At 44.2% G+C, this 16,642-nt stretch overlaps 1 protein-coding gene across 3 annotated transcripts in view; it reads right to left on the reverse strand.

Moving 5' to 3' along the window:
* Nucleotides 1–6,669: 6,669 nt before the first annotated feature.
* QRICH2 (glutamine rich 2) overlaps nucleotides 6,670–16,642 on the reverse strand; it is a 40,926-nt gene continuing 30,953 nt past the window's right edge. For all 3 annotated transcript variants that reach the window (XM_028717000.2, XM_028716999.2, XM_028716997.2), the window contains 4 exons: nucleotides 14,116–14,284; nucleotides 10,726–10,813; nucleotides 10,001–10,126; nucleotides 6,670–7,502 (listed from right to left, as the gene is read on the reverse strand). In XM_028717000.2, the coding sequence (XP_028572833.2) occupies nucleotides 7,375–7,502; nucleotides 10,001–10,126; nucleotides 10,726–10,813; nucleotides 14,116–14,284 (511 nt within the window). In that variant the 3' untranslated portion in view covers nucleotides 6,670–7,374. The remainder of the gene's footprint in view (nucleotides 7,503–10,000; nucleotides 10,127–10,725; nucleotides 10,814–14,115; nucleotides 14,285–16,642) is intronic.

Below are 16,642 nucleotides of genomic sequence, written 5' to 3' on the forward strand. Positions count from 1 at the left end.
GTACAACAGTGAGCTGGTCAACTGTGATCAAGTTGTGTTTTTAAAAGGTTTCCGAAACATTTCTTTGCCGCCATAGCAGCAGCTTTACAGTGTGCACAACCATGCTGCAAACCTTCCTTGAGAGTCTGTGTGGATCATATGTTGAGTGCAAATGACTCCTTTTTTTTTTTTCTTTTTTTTTGCAATATTATATCAGTTACATTTATGTGCTGGTTGTTTTATTGGGCTAGTTTGCTAGCAAAGCGCAACCACATACCTGGGAAGTCAGCCTCAAAAGCTTTGGAGTTTGTCTAAAAAAGGCTCAACAACTTTTGGGGTGTCCTGGTTTTTACTTTTTGAAATATGGCAACCCTAACATGTTGAGCCCACCAAAAGAATTCTAAAAGTTTGGAGAATCAGGACTTGGCAGAAGTTCTGCTGACACTTCCTCAACAAGGCTTCTTCATTCTGGCTTTTATTATGCTTTCCAACATCTCCGCTGCATTGTGTTTCTTGACATTTTTTTGCTTGTCTTATCAGCTTATATTTATTTTGTCAGTATCTGCGCTCTTTCATGTTTTATCTCGTTTGGGCAGGACTTCCACTTTTTAAAGGAAGTTGTCTCGTGGTGTTTCCTTTTATAGTTTCTTTGACTCAACTCGTCTACCACAGTGCTGCATTCTTTGGATTGTTGTAACTTTCCAATTTTAAGATAAACGTTCTGTTTTCGAGTTCCTAATATGACAGTTTTAACTAACCTTTGAGCATCTTCAATATATCTGGCCATTTTTGAATCTCCCTTTGACTTCATTGCAAGTAATCTTCTATTACAGAGTTCCATTTTTTCATTGTTAAATGTACTGAATTTTTGGAGCATCTTACCACTCATATAAATGTGTGGCTCATATAAATGTGTGGCTGTCCCCAAGCAGTTCAGTAACACAAGTCTCCCTTACCATTGTACACATTGTCAAGGAGGGGGTCACTTTCCCGAGTCTTCCCTCCAAGCTACTAACCAATACTTGCTCACATGACACAAATTAATAAGTATCTGTGAGTATAAGGGGAAGCAAAACCTTGCCACTGGCACTGCAATTGTTGTTGCATGACCCCCTGCCACCTGTGTGTAGATATTAGGGGCTTGAAAGGGGGAGGCACACAAGGGTGCACCCCTGCTTCACCTTCTCATAAACTCCTCTTTGTGCGCATGATACGTAAAGGAGCAAATAACATGCCCCAGATCTGGGCGTCTTCGTGATTAAGTCAGGGGTTGCCTCCCCTCTAGTTAGCTGTGTGAGTTTGACCTGCTTCTCTGGGTCACAGTAATTTATCACATCGAGAAATTTTGTCTCCTCAACATGAACACTCAAGTCGATGTGAGAGTAAGCTAAAATCACTTATTAAAACATTTTCTCTTTAGAATGCCGCCTTGGTGTCTCTCTCCTTCGAAAATTTATTGTCAGAGTGCTAAGTGCAGGAGGGAATAGTGTTCACTCGGTTATTCATCTATTTCTTAGGCTTAGGGTTCTATACAAACTGGATCAGTGCAGGAAATTGACCAGACCCCCCTTTCAATCCAATCTACAGTCCTTTAAAAAAAAAAAACTTTGTATAACACGCCAAGTAGCTGACTACATGCTAGGAAGTTCTTTTGTATGCGGTATGCAGTATAGTAAGCGCACATCTTACATACATTTAACTTGTGCACCTTCAGCTTTGCATGCTTTGTGGAAAGTCCAGGGAAAAAATCTGGGCGCCATTGTACCCAGTGTGTTTAGATTACAGTGGTACCTCGGGTTACATATGTTTCAGGTTACATACGCTTCAGGTGACAGACTCCGCTAACCCAGAAATAGTACCTCAGGTTAAGAACTTTGCTTTAGGATGAGAACAGAAATTGCACAGCAGCGGTGTGGCAGCAGCGGGAGGCCCCATTAGCTAAAGTGGTGCTTCAGGTTAAGAACAGTTTCAGGTTAAGAACAGACGCCCAGAACAAATTAAGTCCTTAACCCGAGGTACCACTGTACATGGCTTTTCTTTAGTCCAATGTTAGAAGGTACAGCTAAAGCATCTTCGCCGGCTTTCTGTTTTGCAGGAGGCTGGACAGTTGGCTGGACAGAGAACTGCCGTCACAATGTTCCTCAAACTCATGTTGCACATTACAGGAGGTGATGAAAGATGCCGCATCGCATGCTTTATTATATTGTGTAGTGTAGTTGACCCAGGGAGACCTAGGTTCAAATCTTTGTTGAAGTTCACTGGGGTTGGCCTTAGGTAATTCTCATCCCGAGTCTAGCCTAATTTCCATTCAGGGCTATATTGTGAGGTTAGTGAGATAAAGCCCATGTAGCCTTTTCCTTCTATCTTACATTTTCCATGCAGATACAAGGGCAGGCATCACTTGCACTCTATATATTATGGCTCTTTACACGACAAGACAAAACAACAGGATTGAAAACAAGTCCTATGGCCCATCCCATTTCCATTTGTAGCCCATATTTATGTATGTTGGCCTGATGTCCTTGAAAGAAAGATGTGCTGCAAAACGACACGGAAAGGGGGAATTTGTGGGTCTCTTCGCCCCGCCCCAGTTCCAGATGTGGGCCTAGCCCCTATGCCTCTCAGTGCAGGGTGGTGCAAACAAGGGAGTTTCTCCCTTCACAATGTCTAAAAGAAAGCACAAGCTGCTGTTGCAACTTCCTTTTTAATGTGCAAATAAAAAGCCCTAAGGTCTCTGTGGTTTCCCCTCAGTGACACGGTGTTCCAGTCTTGAGTGTTGCAACAGCCCCTCAAGAGCTCTTTTGAAATGAGTGGAAGAGGCCGTTGGTGAATGGGAGGCAGCTTGTGAGGGCAAAGAAGAGGCGAGGGGGAGGGTATATGGAAGTGATAGTGTCTCCGGCTCTTGCTGTTCTATCTCCAGTCCCAAAGAACAGGCCAAGGAAGGGGTTATGAATGATGCTTCTGCTTCCGGAGACAGGATACCATATTGTGAAAGGCAGATGACTTTGTAGGCCACAGGCCACAGCTCTGGTCGTTCTGAGAAGATAGATAACTCACTTTTGAAACCAAAGGAGCTTCTGCTTAGAGATGCCACAGTATGGAGGGAGGAGGAGAAGAGAGCTTGTAATTTCTTGCTGCTTAACATGCTGGGCTGGCCCTACTGTTAGACGGGGCGGAGATGACCACCTCAGGCAGCAGCTGCTGGGTGGGGGTGACCATTCCCCTCTCTTGGCAGAGCTCTGTATGCCATACTGCCTGTGCAGGTCCCCCTATCATATTACCTCTGGTATGATGGTGGACACTAACACCTCTTCTTTGTCACAGCATTCGTCGTCACACTTAGACTGCAATCCTGTACACACCTGGGGGTAGGTCCCACTAAATTCACTGGAAGTGCGTTTTGAGGAGCCAAGCACAGTAGGAAGTGGTGCTGAAATGCATTTTCCTCCTCCACTTTCATCACATGGAATATAAAATGTGGATGGTTGTCCACAGCTTGGCTGTTTGTTACCTCACTTCAACACTCCAAGCATGCAAGATACTGGCTTAGGTTCTGCGCACAGTACAAAGAAATGGAGATAGGGTTGCAGTGGGGACATGTTCTGAGTGTCAAGGGGGTGACCCTGGGGTGTAAATAGCTGAGGACCACAAGTGCCCTGGGCATTCTGCCTCCCTCGTTGCATTTCTGTTGGACAAGGGTGTAGTTTTAAGCTAGGTTGTGCTATGCTAGAAGGATCCCTTTCATTGGCATATGGGCATCTGTTTGACTTGCAATATGATGGAGCCCAAACTGTGGAGGGCAGAATAGAGAGTCCTCATGCCCACGCTTGTGAGACCAGCACATTAACTTAAGGAAGAACCATTTGAGAGAGTATAGCGAAAGCAGGCAGGATGCAGCATGGGAGGGAAAGAAAGCCTTATGGTTTGGGGGGGTTTTGGAGGGGGGGGGAGAAGTACAGGAGGCATTTTGGGGGATGTAGAGATGAGGGGATGTGTGTGCTGCCCAAATGCATGCTAGGGATGGAGAAAGTGCTACAAATAAAAAGGAGCATGCATAAAATACAGCAGCCCATGCTTGCTTCTGGGGGGAAATGCATAGTAGACTGTGCAGTCTCTTTATACTTTCTCCAGTAAATTTTGAAGGCTATCTTGACCAAATACTAAATCTAGTCTCATACTTGAGGGATCAGGTTTTTAGATCTTTGACTACTTAATACAAATGCAGTTGAAGTGGGCAGAGTTCTTTGGGTCCAGGAATGTGTCTGGGGAGTAGCAGCATGTTTTTCTGTTGTTTGTAACCAAATGTAAAAGATTTCCTGAATCACAAACACAATAGGATGGATTGCAGCAAAAAAGCCTGAGGACTATTATGTCAAACATCTCTTGGTGTGCATCTCCTACATGCCTCCTGTACATACATGGAAGGTACTTTATTGATACTTTACATTTTTAATTGATAATATATAAACTGTTCAGAGGTTTTTCTACAGTCTAGCCACATATAAATTTTATTAAATAAATTAAAATAAACTGGCAATGTTTTTGAGAGAGACTTTTGTCAAAAGACTGACCGTTCTGGTTTGGGGAGGATGTACGAAGATGGATCCAGGTACAGGCATTGTGCAGGTCTTGTTGCTTGAATACTAAACCCCTCCCAAGTATGCTGTATGTTAGATGGATTGCTTTTGAAACAGCTTGACATTGAGGAATGTTTGTCTCACACACCTTTCTTTAGTTCGTTGACAGCATCATGGTATTTTAACTCCACAGCCTCAGGTGTAGCCTATATTTGACGAGTCCTAATTTCAGCCCTATGGGTGGTTCTTGCGCAAACTAATGTAATTTTGTCACATTTATTCACAAATTCTTAAGTTAAATCCCCCCACATGATGGTGGAAAAAAGCAGGGGGTAGGGTGGGGAGCCCATGAGGTTACTGGACTCCAGCTCCCATCATCCCTAGTCAGCATGGCAAATGGTCAGGGAAGAAGGGAATTGTATTCCAGCAACATCTGGAGGGTCCCAAGTTCCCCACCTCTGGATTAAAGATTCTCCCATCTGTAAGGATTCTACTTCTATTATATTCTGCCCATTTTGAGGGAGCTGGCAGATGGGCTGATAACCTACCTGCCATGGTCACCAAGAGTTCCAAGGTGTGACTCCCACAAGCACTCAGTCCCTATGAAGCATTTCCCAAGAATGTATAGTGGGGAGACACCTGTGATCTACAGTGGGCAGAAAATACTGTGACACTGCAGGCCTTGGTGCGACACAAGAGATCAATCCTATCTCCTCTGGTCCTTCAGAGAACTCTGGAGGAAGGGTAGGTAAAGCCTCTTGCTTTGTGTGGCCGGAAGTTTTTTTCTTTCTCACTGCTACTTAAGCTTCTTGAATGTCCTGCATAAAATAAAAGACAGCAAGAACGTGGATGCAGTGGCCCTGCTACTGTTCTCTGAGCCCTTGCAAATGCCTGACACTGTCATTCTTTGGTGCCAGCCTTTCTGTCAGGGGAAGACTGAATAGGTGCAAATATGTTGCTAAAAGACAGTTCTTGGTAACTTACCCATGCTGACCTCCAAGAACAATTCGGCCAGTATCCCTCTCATTCTACTGTGTGTTAGCACCTCTGCGTGAACAGTTCGATATTGCCCTTCTGTTGTCTTATGAGACAGCCTGTGATATTTTCCCAGTCTGCTTGCATTCTGCATGATGTAACTAGGCACTGAAAGATCCGCAGCCATACTGGGGAACCAAATGTTATGTTTTCCACCCAAAGCTTATTTGGTTTGGAAAGCTTTTGGAATTCCAAAGTGATGATTTAAGATTTGCAAGGGGGTGAAAGTTTTGGCCACACAGAAGTGGAATTTAGTTAGCGGCTTGCTCAACTCACTGATCAGTTCAAACCCATACTTGAGACGAAGAAAATAAATGTTCACCTTGTGAAACCCACATGTATTTCCCCACAGTTCCTCTGCTATTTTTGGGTTGTACAGTGGTGCCTCGCAAGACGAAATTAATTCGTTCCGCGAGTTTTGTCGTCTTGCGATTTTTTTCGTCTTGCGAAGCACGGTGTCGGAAAAGTTTTGGAAAAGCTTCAAAAATCACCAAAGTCTTCAAAAACCTCAAAAAAGGCTACCACACGTGCTATGAGTTGCTCCTCGAAGTCAAATCGCAACTGTATTAACAGTGTTAAGAAAAAGGAAACAAACTTGCAAGACGTTTCCGTCTTGCAAAGCAAGCCCATAGGGAAAATCGTCTTGCGAAGCAGATCAAAAAACAAAAAACCCTTTCGTCTTGCGAGTTTTCCGTCTTGCGAGGCATTCGTCTTGCGAGGTACCACTGTATGAAGTTTCTATTTTACTTGCCCAGTCATATCAGAGGACTAAGATGACCACGGCATGCCAGCCAACAACATAAACCCATTTAAATGTTACATTGGTTGCCAAATAACTGAACACATATCATCTTTTCATACTACATACATTCCAATTAGCATGGCCTGGTCGGTTTAAGAGGTAGACATTTTAAGCAGGAACCTGCTGAGCATGTTCAATCCCTAATGAGAACTAGTTTTTTGCTCACAGGTATCCTTACTGGTATGCATTGCATCAAAACAAACAAAAATGGCCATCTAAATTTTGAACAGTAAACAGTTCCACTCTGGAAACAGATCTGAATTACTGACTCTGGTGAAAGCTATGAATTCCATATTTATTAATGAACGTAGGAGTGATAAATTTTGTCATGAGTTATACGTGCTGAACCCAAAAGCAACTGTATTAACTTCCTAAGATAAAACTGCAACAACTAAAGAATACATAGCCCAACATGCAGTGCTCCACTCAGCCACTGCAGTCTTGTATCTTTCCCCCCACCTTCAAGTCAACAGGGGCAGCAATTAGCTGGACCCCAAACCGGATTGCCCCTTTATGTCACAGCACCTTTTTTTATTTCAGTGGCCAATGTGTGCCTGGCTCTGGAATAAGAAACAACAAGAGGAAAAGGAGGAAGTTGAAGAAGTTGAGACTTGAAATCAGCTGTCTCTTTAACTGGTTTGAACAGAAGAATTTGCATTGAAGAACCAATTTCCTTGGGCAAATAAAATGAATGGCCGCTGACCCAGTAAAACTGGTTTCTACAGAAGGAAATGTTGCTACCCCCCCCAAACACATTTGGTCCCAAGCCCAGCCCAGCCCAGCCCAGCCCTTGCGAACATCACTGTATGGAAGAACCACAGAGACTGCACCTGCTGTAGGCAAAGCACAGCAAGAAGGCTGTGTTCCTGTGGCAGCAGTATGTCTGCATGATCTTCTTCATATTTTGTTCACTCTTTATTGTCTTGCTTTCATCTGTAAGAACCATGCTTTCATTGGGGCACAAAGCTGGTGGGTCTCTGCTTATGCTGACTGCTCATCTGAGTGTCTTGAGGGAATCGTCATTCGTAGCTCAATGGTTTCTCTGTCCTGCATCCCAGGTTCTTCCGTGATCCGCAAATGGGTTGTGGATTTGTCCCCTGCAGACTTAGCTGCAACACAGAACAACAGCCATAGACAGAATCATAGAATTGTAGAACTGGAACGGACTACGAGCCCAGATCTAATTATTATGAGTATAAGAAACTGATTAACCAATATTTTATCCACTGGACTACAGCAGGCATAGGCAAACTTGGCCCTCCATATGTTTTGGGACTACAACTCCCACTATCCCTAGCTAACAGGACCAGTGGTCAGGGATGATGGGAATTGTAGTCTCAAAACATCTGGAGGGCTGAGTTTGCCTATGCCTGGCCTACAGCTACCATCTGCCCCAGCTAACATGGTTGGGGATAATGAGGTTTGTATTCCAACAACATCTAGCAGGCACCAGGTTCACAATTCCTTACATATATGGTTGTGCCAGCTTATTTTATAATGTGGGAAGTAGCCTTGGGAGCTTCAGATCATCTTGTTAAGAATGGAAGAAGAGGCTGCTGGATCAGGCCAGTAGCCTATTTCATCCAGCATTCTGTTCTCATAGTAACCAACCAGATACCTGTGGAAAGCCCAAAAGTAGGAGCTGAGTGCAGCAGCACTCTCCCACCTGTTGTCTTGCATGACAGCAACAGGGCAGAGGATAAGAGGTCTGCCCAGCACTATGACCTTGAAGGCGAATTTATTAGTTTTTTACATGGCTTTGGTTCTGCTAGAAAAGTGAAGATGTAGCTCCCATGCAGAAAGCCTGATGCTTTGACTGCTAGAGGCATGAATTTTCACCAACAGAAGAAGGCTCAAGACCCATGCCTCCTTGCATGGAGTTTGAAGGCTTCCAATTTTATTTTTTTAAATTATTTTGCAAGTGAAAGTGATGCACAAAATTGGCATATTATGTGCACTGGCCCATTTACCGTGACAAACATTTTAGACTCATGGGGTTGTGACGATTGATCTAGGTTTTAAAAAGATAGCAGCATCTCAAACAGTCAGTAGTTGAATGGTGGCAGGGTTAATTTGACTGAAGCATTTAACCCCAGGATTAGTTTTCAGTGCTAGAAGTCACTATGGGAAATGAAATATGGCATTTGCAATTCTCTATCTCCTGCTAAAGAGGAGAGGAATGTTCTTCCAGATCCTGTTAGCAACTTTTCTATTGTTATGCACAGAACAGAATATACCTGCTGCATCATATGTACTCCACCCAAGGAAACACATCACTCCCCCCTCTCTCACACACCCACATCCCTACACCTTTAAGGCTGTGGAGAGCCTTTATCGGTCCAGTCTTCTCACAATGTATACTTGTTTTCCCACATTCAGTTTAAAAAAGTATATTTGCCTTTCATGTGTTACAGAATACTTCACGGGTACACTTAGTGTACTGCCAATTTTGTAACATGTAATGCAGCCCTCAAGCCGAGGTGTAATGGGGTTGAGCATCAAGCCCTTCTTGTCATTCCTATATGCAAAATGACGGCCGCCTTTGAGCAGAGAGATAATTTTATCCAGGTGGTTAAAATTTCTCCAGCAGCCACTGGCTCTTTCCTTTCCCTTTCACCCTCAACCTTGCTCCTTCCACTCTTCCCCCACCTTCGCCGCACAGAGCAGGCAAAGTTCACCGACAGGCTCTGTACATTTCCACAACTTAGGTGCGCTGCTAAGTAAACAGTGCTCTTGGTCTATGCTAAGCAGCCCCATGATTTCCTGCAGTGCTCTTCAATCAGTCTGGCACACAGTCCAATTGTTCTAACTGACTGTGTTTGCAATTACATCTCAGATGTGAGCGTTCAGCACCACGGTGCTACCAGAAGGGAGCTCTCTATAATGGACAGATGGATTGGCAGGCGTGGAGATTGCAAGCAGACCTAGAATCAGTGAACCAGTGACAGTCCTCTCACTAGAAGCCTTTGCTGCCCCCCCCCCTTTTTTTAATTTAAAGAACCTGCATGATTCTGACTTGAAGCTACTTCCCTGAGCACAAAATCTGCAAAGATGTACAGTGGAACTGGCCTATAGAACGTACAGAGGAAATGCCCACTCTAAAGCCTTAAAACTGGCTTAACTGAAATCTCCCCTGCTCAAGGGATTATGGGAAACAGTTTTAAGGCCGACCAGACTAGTGGGTTTTGGTTTTTTTGCAGGTGCAATTAACAATGGATTAGTAGTGTATTTAAACTTGACCATCCACCACCACCCCAAACATTCTGGGCATGAAAAGTTACCAGATTTCAGCAGGAGATTATAGGACATGCAACGTTTGGAAACAAAACTGTATGTCCAACGTAGATGCCAATGATAACGGAAATCGCATATAACTGTGCCAATGTCATCATTAGCACAAATAATCATGAATGCATAAAAAGGATGTCTGCAGGGGCCCTAGGTACAGTGTAAAACCAATATAAAAGCAGAGTTTGTCTCACAGACGCTCCACTTGTGTGGACTGTCCTATATTAATCCCAGAGTGAGTATATAAATTAAGGAAACTATCTTATCTGAGTGGGTCTCATCTCATCTTTTCTGGATCCTGACCTGGCTCGGAACTTACCTGACATGCTGCGCAAAGACACTTTGGCAGTGTGGGGACGAGCTGGAAGATTGGCAATGTCACTGAGCGTGGGATGATGCCTTTGTGAGGACGACCGAATGAGCTTGTTTCTCGGTCTTAAAACACCTGGTGGGAAAAGCGCAGAGGGTGGAAGGACACTTCAGTATTTCTGCTACACACATACAAATAGTGATGTAGTGATTTAAAGAAACCAAACAAGAGTCATCCTTTTACATGCATCAGGTCTCTTACAGATGTGCTTATTCAGTAAACCAGGGGCGAGGATCCTGCAATCTGATCTGCCAAGATGTTGCTCGACTGCAACTCCCATCAACCAAAGTCAGCCTGCCAATGGCCAGAGGTGATAGAGATGGTAGACCTCTGAAGGGTGATAGAGATGGTAGACCTCTGAAGGGTCACAGGTTCCCCATCCCTGCAGTAAACCATTTGGCAATTGCTGTACACCTCCCAGCTCTGAGACTGAGTAAGGGTCAATCAAGAGATGGACTAGAGCTCTTTTTCCCCCTTAATCACCCCTATCCATAGAAACCGGCAGCAGGAAAACGGTGCTGGCTTTGCATTCTGCAGCTCAAGGCAAATGTTTCACATTGTTCCATGCAACGTAAAGCCAGCTCTGCATATTAACACTTAATAACCTGAACAGGGTTCATGAAAGGGTTAACAAAATCTACCGAAAGCATCTGCACATGGAATGTAACACTTACCGTCCTTTCCAGTTATTGATGGGAGTTGTGCGTCCATCCGTCCTTTGTAGATATGACCATCAAGACCCAGTATATCTACCTCTTCATGCTAGGAATCAATGCAGGCACAGGGCAGATTTCAATTTAGCCTCAAGGGCAAACATTAAAAATCCATTACAAACCAGTCCTGCAGTTTCACTCCATCAGTCTCAACACTTATGGTGGAGCTTGAAAAGCTTTCTCACTTTGACAGTAGGGTGGCCAGGCTGGAGCCTAGTGATCCCTGCTTTGCCTTTTAAATTCCCTGATCCAGTGACAGCTTCCCTGCCCATCTCTGCCTTAGTCCTGTTGTCCACTCACACCTGTTTGCATGTTACCTCCAACCTCCAGATTTTGTCGGACTACAACTCCCATCAGCCCTAACCACTGGCCATTCTGACTGCAGCTGATGGGAGATGGGAGTCCAAAAACATCTGGAGGGCATACATTGTTGCAGAAGGCTGCCCTACTCTACCAAGGAGTTTACAAAGGTAGAAACTTCATCTCTAGGTTGCAACCTGTTGGTGGTTCCATTGACTGAGAAAGAGTGGGAAACTCTGGAATCCCTGCTCTGCAGTAAACAGATATAGACTGTCAATGATGTAACAGGCAACTTGGATTTTAAGATGAATTTGTCCCAACCCTTTATCACATTGGTTTCCATCTACTGGTTTAAAACTCTGACATCAGAAGTAGTCTCCCAGTGCATATATGTGTAAGATTTCAGCCCAAGCGGAAGATAAGCTCTCATCTTCTAGACTGGCAGCTTTCATGTAAATCCAACACGCCATGGTTGTCAACTTAAAAATGCAACAATATAATATTGTCTTAAAAACCTCAAGAATTAGAAAAGTTAATGAAAGAGCCCAGTTGCAGCCACTGGTGAGGAATTCTATACTTTGCCCTCAGAAAAGGGAGAAGAACAGGAACTAATGGTCTGTAACCCATAACTGTACTGGGCTCTGTACTATGGTAAGGTCAGAGCAAGAGAGCTATATGTTTACATTTTTCTAAGCAGAGGGAATAAAAGATTAACAAGTATGTTTTAAATTAAAAACAGGTCCATCGTGCAGGTTCGGATTACAGGCAGAATGACTACTTGAATACTGTATTGTTTATGTGTGGCATTTAAATTTCCAACCAGGAGGAGGAGCTTGGGCAATTTTTTTTGGGGGGGGGGTAATTGAAAGCTGGAGAAGGGAGAATTCTGCTGTTCTATATTTTTACTTTCCAGTTGTTTTAATTTCTTGTGGTTAACTATTTTGAGTGCCATTCATGGGAGAGAGGTGGGGTGCATGTTTTACGTCAGGGAAATGTGGAAGGAAAGGAGGCCAAGGCTGTGGAAACCAAGATAGATGGTGGGCATCTGATTGGATATCTAGGGGAGAAGAACATTTGAGATAAAAAAAGGAACTAAACAAATACATGGCTTTTTGAGCCCCCACAATCAGGACCTGTATCCTGATGCACAAGAAGCCTCCAAACCTTTTAGTCATTGTATTTCTTGCATGGCTTCTAGCAACAAGCACTATGAGAGTTGGGATACTGGCCTAGAACTAGCACTGGTTTGAGCTAGCAAGGATGAACAAAACATTTTGCAATCTAAATTAACTTTTTGCTAACAAAAGATAATAAAAAAAAGAAATCAGGAGAGTGTGGTCAAAAGGAAATTTGTTTTTCGGTTATCTTTATGTTACATAATTCAGAGAGAGATAAGCTGGTGGTAGGTGAAATGTGTATCACAGGAACAATACCAAGCCATTAGTCCTGCCATTAAGAGAAAATTGTAATGTCAGCTAGAAAGGAGTGTTTTCTACACACGGTGATCTTGTTCTCATTCTCATTTAGATAATACATTATTCCCTTTTTGCAGGGTCTGAAATAAGCCTAGACTGCAACTTCCTCAAGGTCAACAAGTGTGTCCAGACCAATAATTGTGTTGCCTTCCATTTATTGTTGCCGTTCCAGTACTCAGCCTTTACACAGCACTCAGAATTGTGGGCTTGGGTTTTATAACATTGGCGTTTCTGAAAACCACCTTAAATGTGTGTCCCCCGCCCACATGCAAGAGTAGAAGAGCCTTGAAATGGGAACCTAAAATTGGCCTGTTTCAGTTTCTACTAAAATAAATTAGCAGAAAATAGTAGCATAGAGCCTATGTGAACGAGCGCAAATTTATGAAGGAAAGGAAAGTCTCTAATACTGAAAGAAGGGTTAGACCATGGTCAGGAAAAAGAAAGTATGTGGTTTCTCATAAGACCAAGAGCAGTAAAATTCGTTTCTCTTCAATTTCCTATATGAACCTGCCTGACTATTAAGTTCAGCAGGGAAGCTCATATAAGCCCCCTCCCCCATGTTAAAAAGGACAAGGGAATGGGGTTCTGGGGCCCTTTCCATTGACAACCACAGTCATGTCTGCTGCTGACAGCAAGCAGGAAGGAAATGCTCCCTCTCCCTCTATTCACACATTCAGACAGTGTGGGAAAGGGCTCTCCACAGGCACTGATGCACACAGGTAATGTGTGTGCAGGTAGCAGAGGGTCAACCTCCTTACTGGCTGAGGCAAAAGGATCTTTCCAAATGGGGTAGGTAGGCAACAAAATGGGAAGTGGAAGCTCAGTGTACGTAAAGATGCACCTTGGGGCAAAAGCAAAAGTAATCCCAACTTCAGATATAGTTTGATCAGCCTGAACTGGCGGTGACATGGAAGAGGTCTCCGGATCTTGGAAGAAAAAGCTCAGTGTCAACCCAGTTTGTGGCAGTTGCGAAGGAGGCAAATTCCTTACTAGGGATTAATAGGGAACAGACTGAAAACAAACCTGTAGATATCACAGGGCCTTCATATCAATCTAGTTGAGATGCTATGTAGAAGTATGGCCGCCACATCTCCAAAAGGGTATTGTAGAGGTGAAAAAGGTGCAGGAAAGGAAGAGGCTGCAGCACTTCCCTTGTGACAAAAGAAAGCACTGGAGCTTTTTGGGAGGGCAGGGAGCAGACCAGGAAAAACATGCCTGAGGTTTATAAAATTAGGCATAGTATTGCCAAAACTGATTGAGGGAAAATTTTCTCTGTGTTATTACTAGGTGCTAAGGATCATTCAATGCAAGGTGCAGTGTTGGTGGTGTTGTTGTTGTTTAAATCAAATAAATTTGATGAGGTTCAAAGTTACATGTGAAGAAACCAAATGGACAGAGGATGAGCAAATAGTGCAATCCAGACTGTATTTCTCCCTCTTATGTGAAGTGGATCATGCAAAGCAAGTGCAGGCCTGTGCATCCCTTGTAGGCTCCAAAACCTACAGGTCAGCTATGAGTCCCGCCTGACTTCCACGCCCCACCTTCCATCTTCCTCCCCACCCCCAGTTCTTGTTACCTTCATCACGGCCAACATGGCGTTTTCGTCCGGTTGGACTGGTGCCATAGGCTGTGCAAACTGCTGCAGCCGTCCGTAACGCCGGTACGGGTAAGTGAGGGTGTGGCTGCCTCCGCAGTGCCGAGGAACGCTTATGTAGCTGAAGTCTGACATATCAGCAAGCCTGTCGCTGTTAGGAATCAAGGGTCAACAGGTCAAAGTGGGGAAACCCAGTGTGTAAGGGGCCCGAATGCAAAAGAGCAGGCTCTTGAACCTTGAATGGTTTGTAGGAGGTGGGGTTTCAGCAAATATAGCTTGTAACACAAACTGCACCATCTTTTACACAACTGTCAAAGGCACAGGTGCTCTGTCTTCTTGCTCCCCTGGCTCCCCACTACCACTGAGTCTGAAGCCAAACTGACTACACTAACCTGGTTTCTGGAGGACAACACCCCAAACCATACATAGGTACCTGGGGGATTGTGACAAAATCTGTATACTCGTCCAACTGCTAGTGCTGGCTTTGCTTCTCCATGCTGCAGCAATTCTTTAACAGACCAGATGTCCCAACACACAGCCACAACTCCTCCTGCCTGATTCTTTATTTTCTCGCCTCACTACAGTGGCCAGGTGAAAAGGGGGACCAGGGTGAGCTACCACATCTTTAAACTGTGCAGAAGACGAGAATCTCAGCCGGTAAGCCTTGCATGTGGAAATCCCGTCTTCTAAGCAGCTCATAAAAGTACAGCACCCACCCACCCTGTCCTCTTACCCAACTGGGGATCCCATCCATCGGCCACAATCACGGCTTACTAGCTAGACCAGTGATAACCAACAGGATGCTGTTGGCCTGCAGCTCCATTAAAGACCAATGGCCATGTTGGCTGGGGCTGAAGGGAGTTGGAGTCCAGCTTCTTCTGGAGGCTACCCTTGAGCTAGACCAGGCAGGACTTCCCTTTTGGACGTTATAGCTGGGGAGAAGGTGGTCAAGAGGGAACAGGAAATGAGCAAGGTGGAAGGTCTGTGGCACCACCTTCTGTTGTGGCTGCAGAGAGGTTAAAAGGAACAGGAAAGGTCTTCTTTCCAGGTGCAATAGTAATTTGGTTTCGGTGCCGAATGTTAAAAAAATATTAGGTTGCAATCCTATACTTGCTTACTCCACAGTAAGCCCCATTGAACTCAGTGGGGCTTGCGTTGAGTGTACATGTGTTATATGGCACAGTAATGCTGTGCTTGATTTTTTATGGTACACTTTAGCAGCTACCTTGAGTCTCCTTTTGGAGGGAGAAAGGTGGGGACAGACAAGTAAATAAGATAAATATGAGAGAGCCAGCCAAATGCCTCTCCCAGGTTGTTTAGGGTCAAGTCCTGCCCAAGGATATTTTGAAATGCTAACTTCAGAAAGCACTTTTTTTGGGGGGGGCTTTGTCACAATTGTGTCTTTGTCACAATTTAGCACCGCTGTCCTTAATTGTCCCACAAAACACAACTCACAATTACACTGAACATTTTCAGAATGTCAAAACTGATTCATCTCCCAAATAAAGCAGAAAACACGTGGAAGGGAAAACTGAAATATTAGGTGCATACTCAGTGCACAACAACAACCTGCTCCTGGCTTTGTCTCCCTGGCCTGCACTTCATCAAGCAGCAACACACACAAAACAGAATGAAAGAGCAGATCTTGTCACATTTCAGTATGTAGACAAGGAGGGAGCTTCCTAGACAGAAAGTAGAATTTCAGGCATGGAAGCAATAGGTGGAGCAGCAACTAGCAGCAACTAGCAAGCTAACAATGAAGCAGAAATAAAAATGCAAGCCACATTGCCAGTTTTGATGGGAGGGGTTTCTGAAGTCTTGGTGGAACTTTGCTGTTGGGAACTGGGGTGGCATACCTGACCTGCAGTACAAGGTTAGTGTTTGTTTGCATGTTACTTCTTTGGTTCTGCAGGTAAAGGAGTCGGCCTGCAGACACCAGTAAATATATTGTGAAGCTGTAACAGTCAGGTCCGACTTGTTCAACAGACATCTCAAGCTCAGAGTTTGCTTTGGAATTCCAGATTTTATTACCGTGCAGCAACAGCAGCAAGTCTGACCACTAAATATGTGCATTCTTTCCATTCACAGAGCTAAATGTACGCTAAGGAGAAGCACCTTAAGGAGTTGCTTCAGGCATGACGAAATTCCTACGCTGAAGTTGGTTCTGCATAAGAATCTGCATAAATCCTGCATGTCAGGTATCCAATGTGGTAAGACTAAGAGCACGTGAGGAGTTTGTGGCTTCTTACCACACAGAAACTTGTTCCAAAAAGTGGATTCTGTGTATAGGAATTTCCACCCATTTGTGAAACAAAGTGAAGAAGTTCCACATTGGTAAGTGAGAAGGCTCAGCAAATAGTTAGCTGCTCCTACTCTTCTCGTGGCTGATTTCTTGCAAAGCTGATATTGTTCACACCCTATTTGGAATATCCACTTGGATAAAAAGAATTAACTAGGAGCTCGACCCAGAGATTTAGCTAAGTATTAATGACTGTTTTATAAATCTGAC

This window comes from Podarcis muralis, chromosome 2 (assembly GCF_964188315.1).
Source record: "Podarcis muralis chromosome 2, rPodMur119.hap1.1, whole genome shotgun sequence".
In the NCBI taxonomy this organism is placed as follows: domain Eukaryota; kingdom Metazoa; phylum Chordata; class Lepidosauria; order Squamata; family Lacertidae; genus Podarcis; species Podarcis muralis.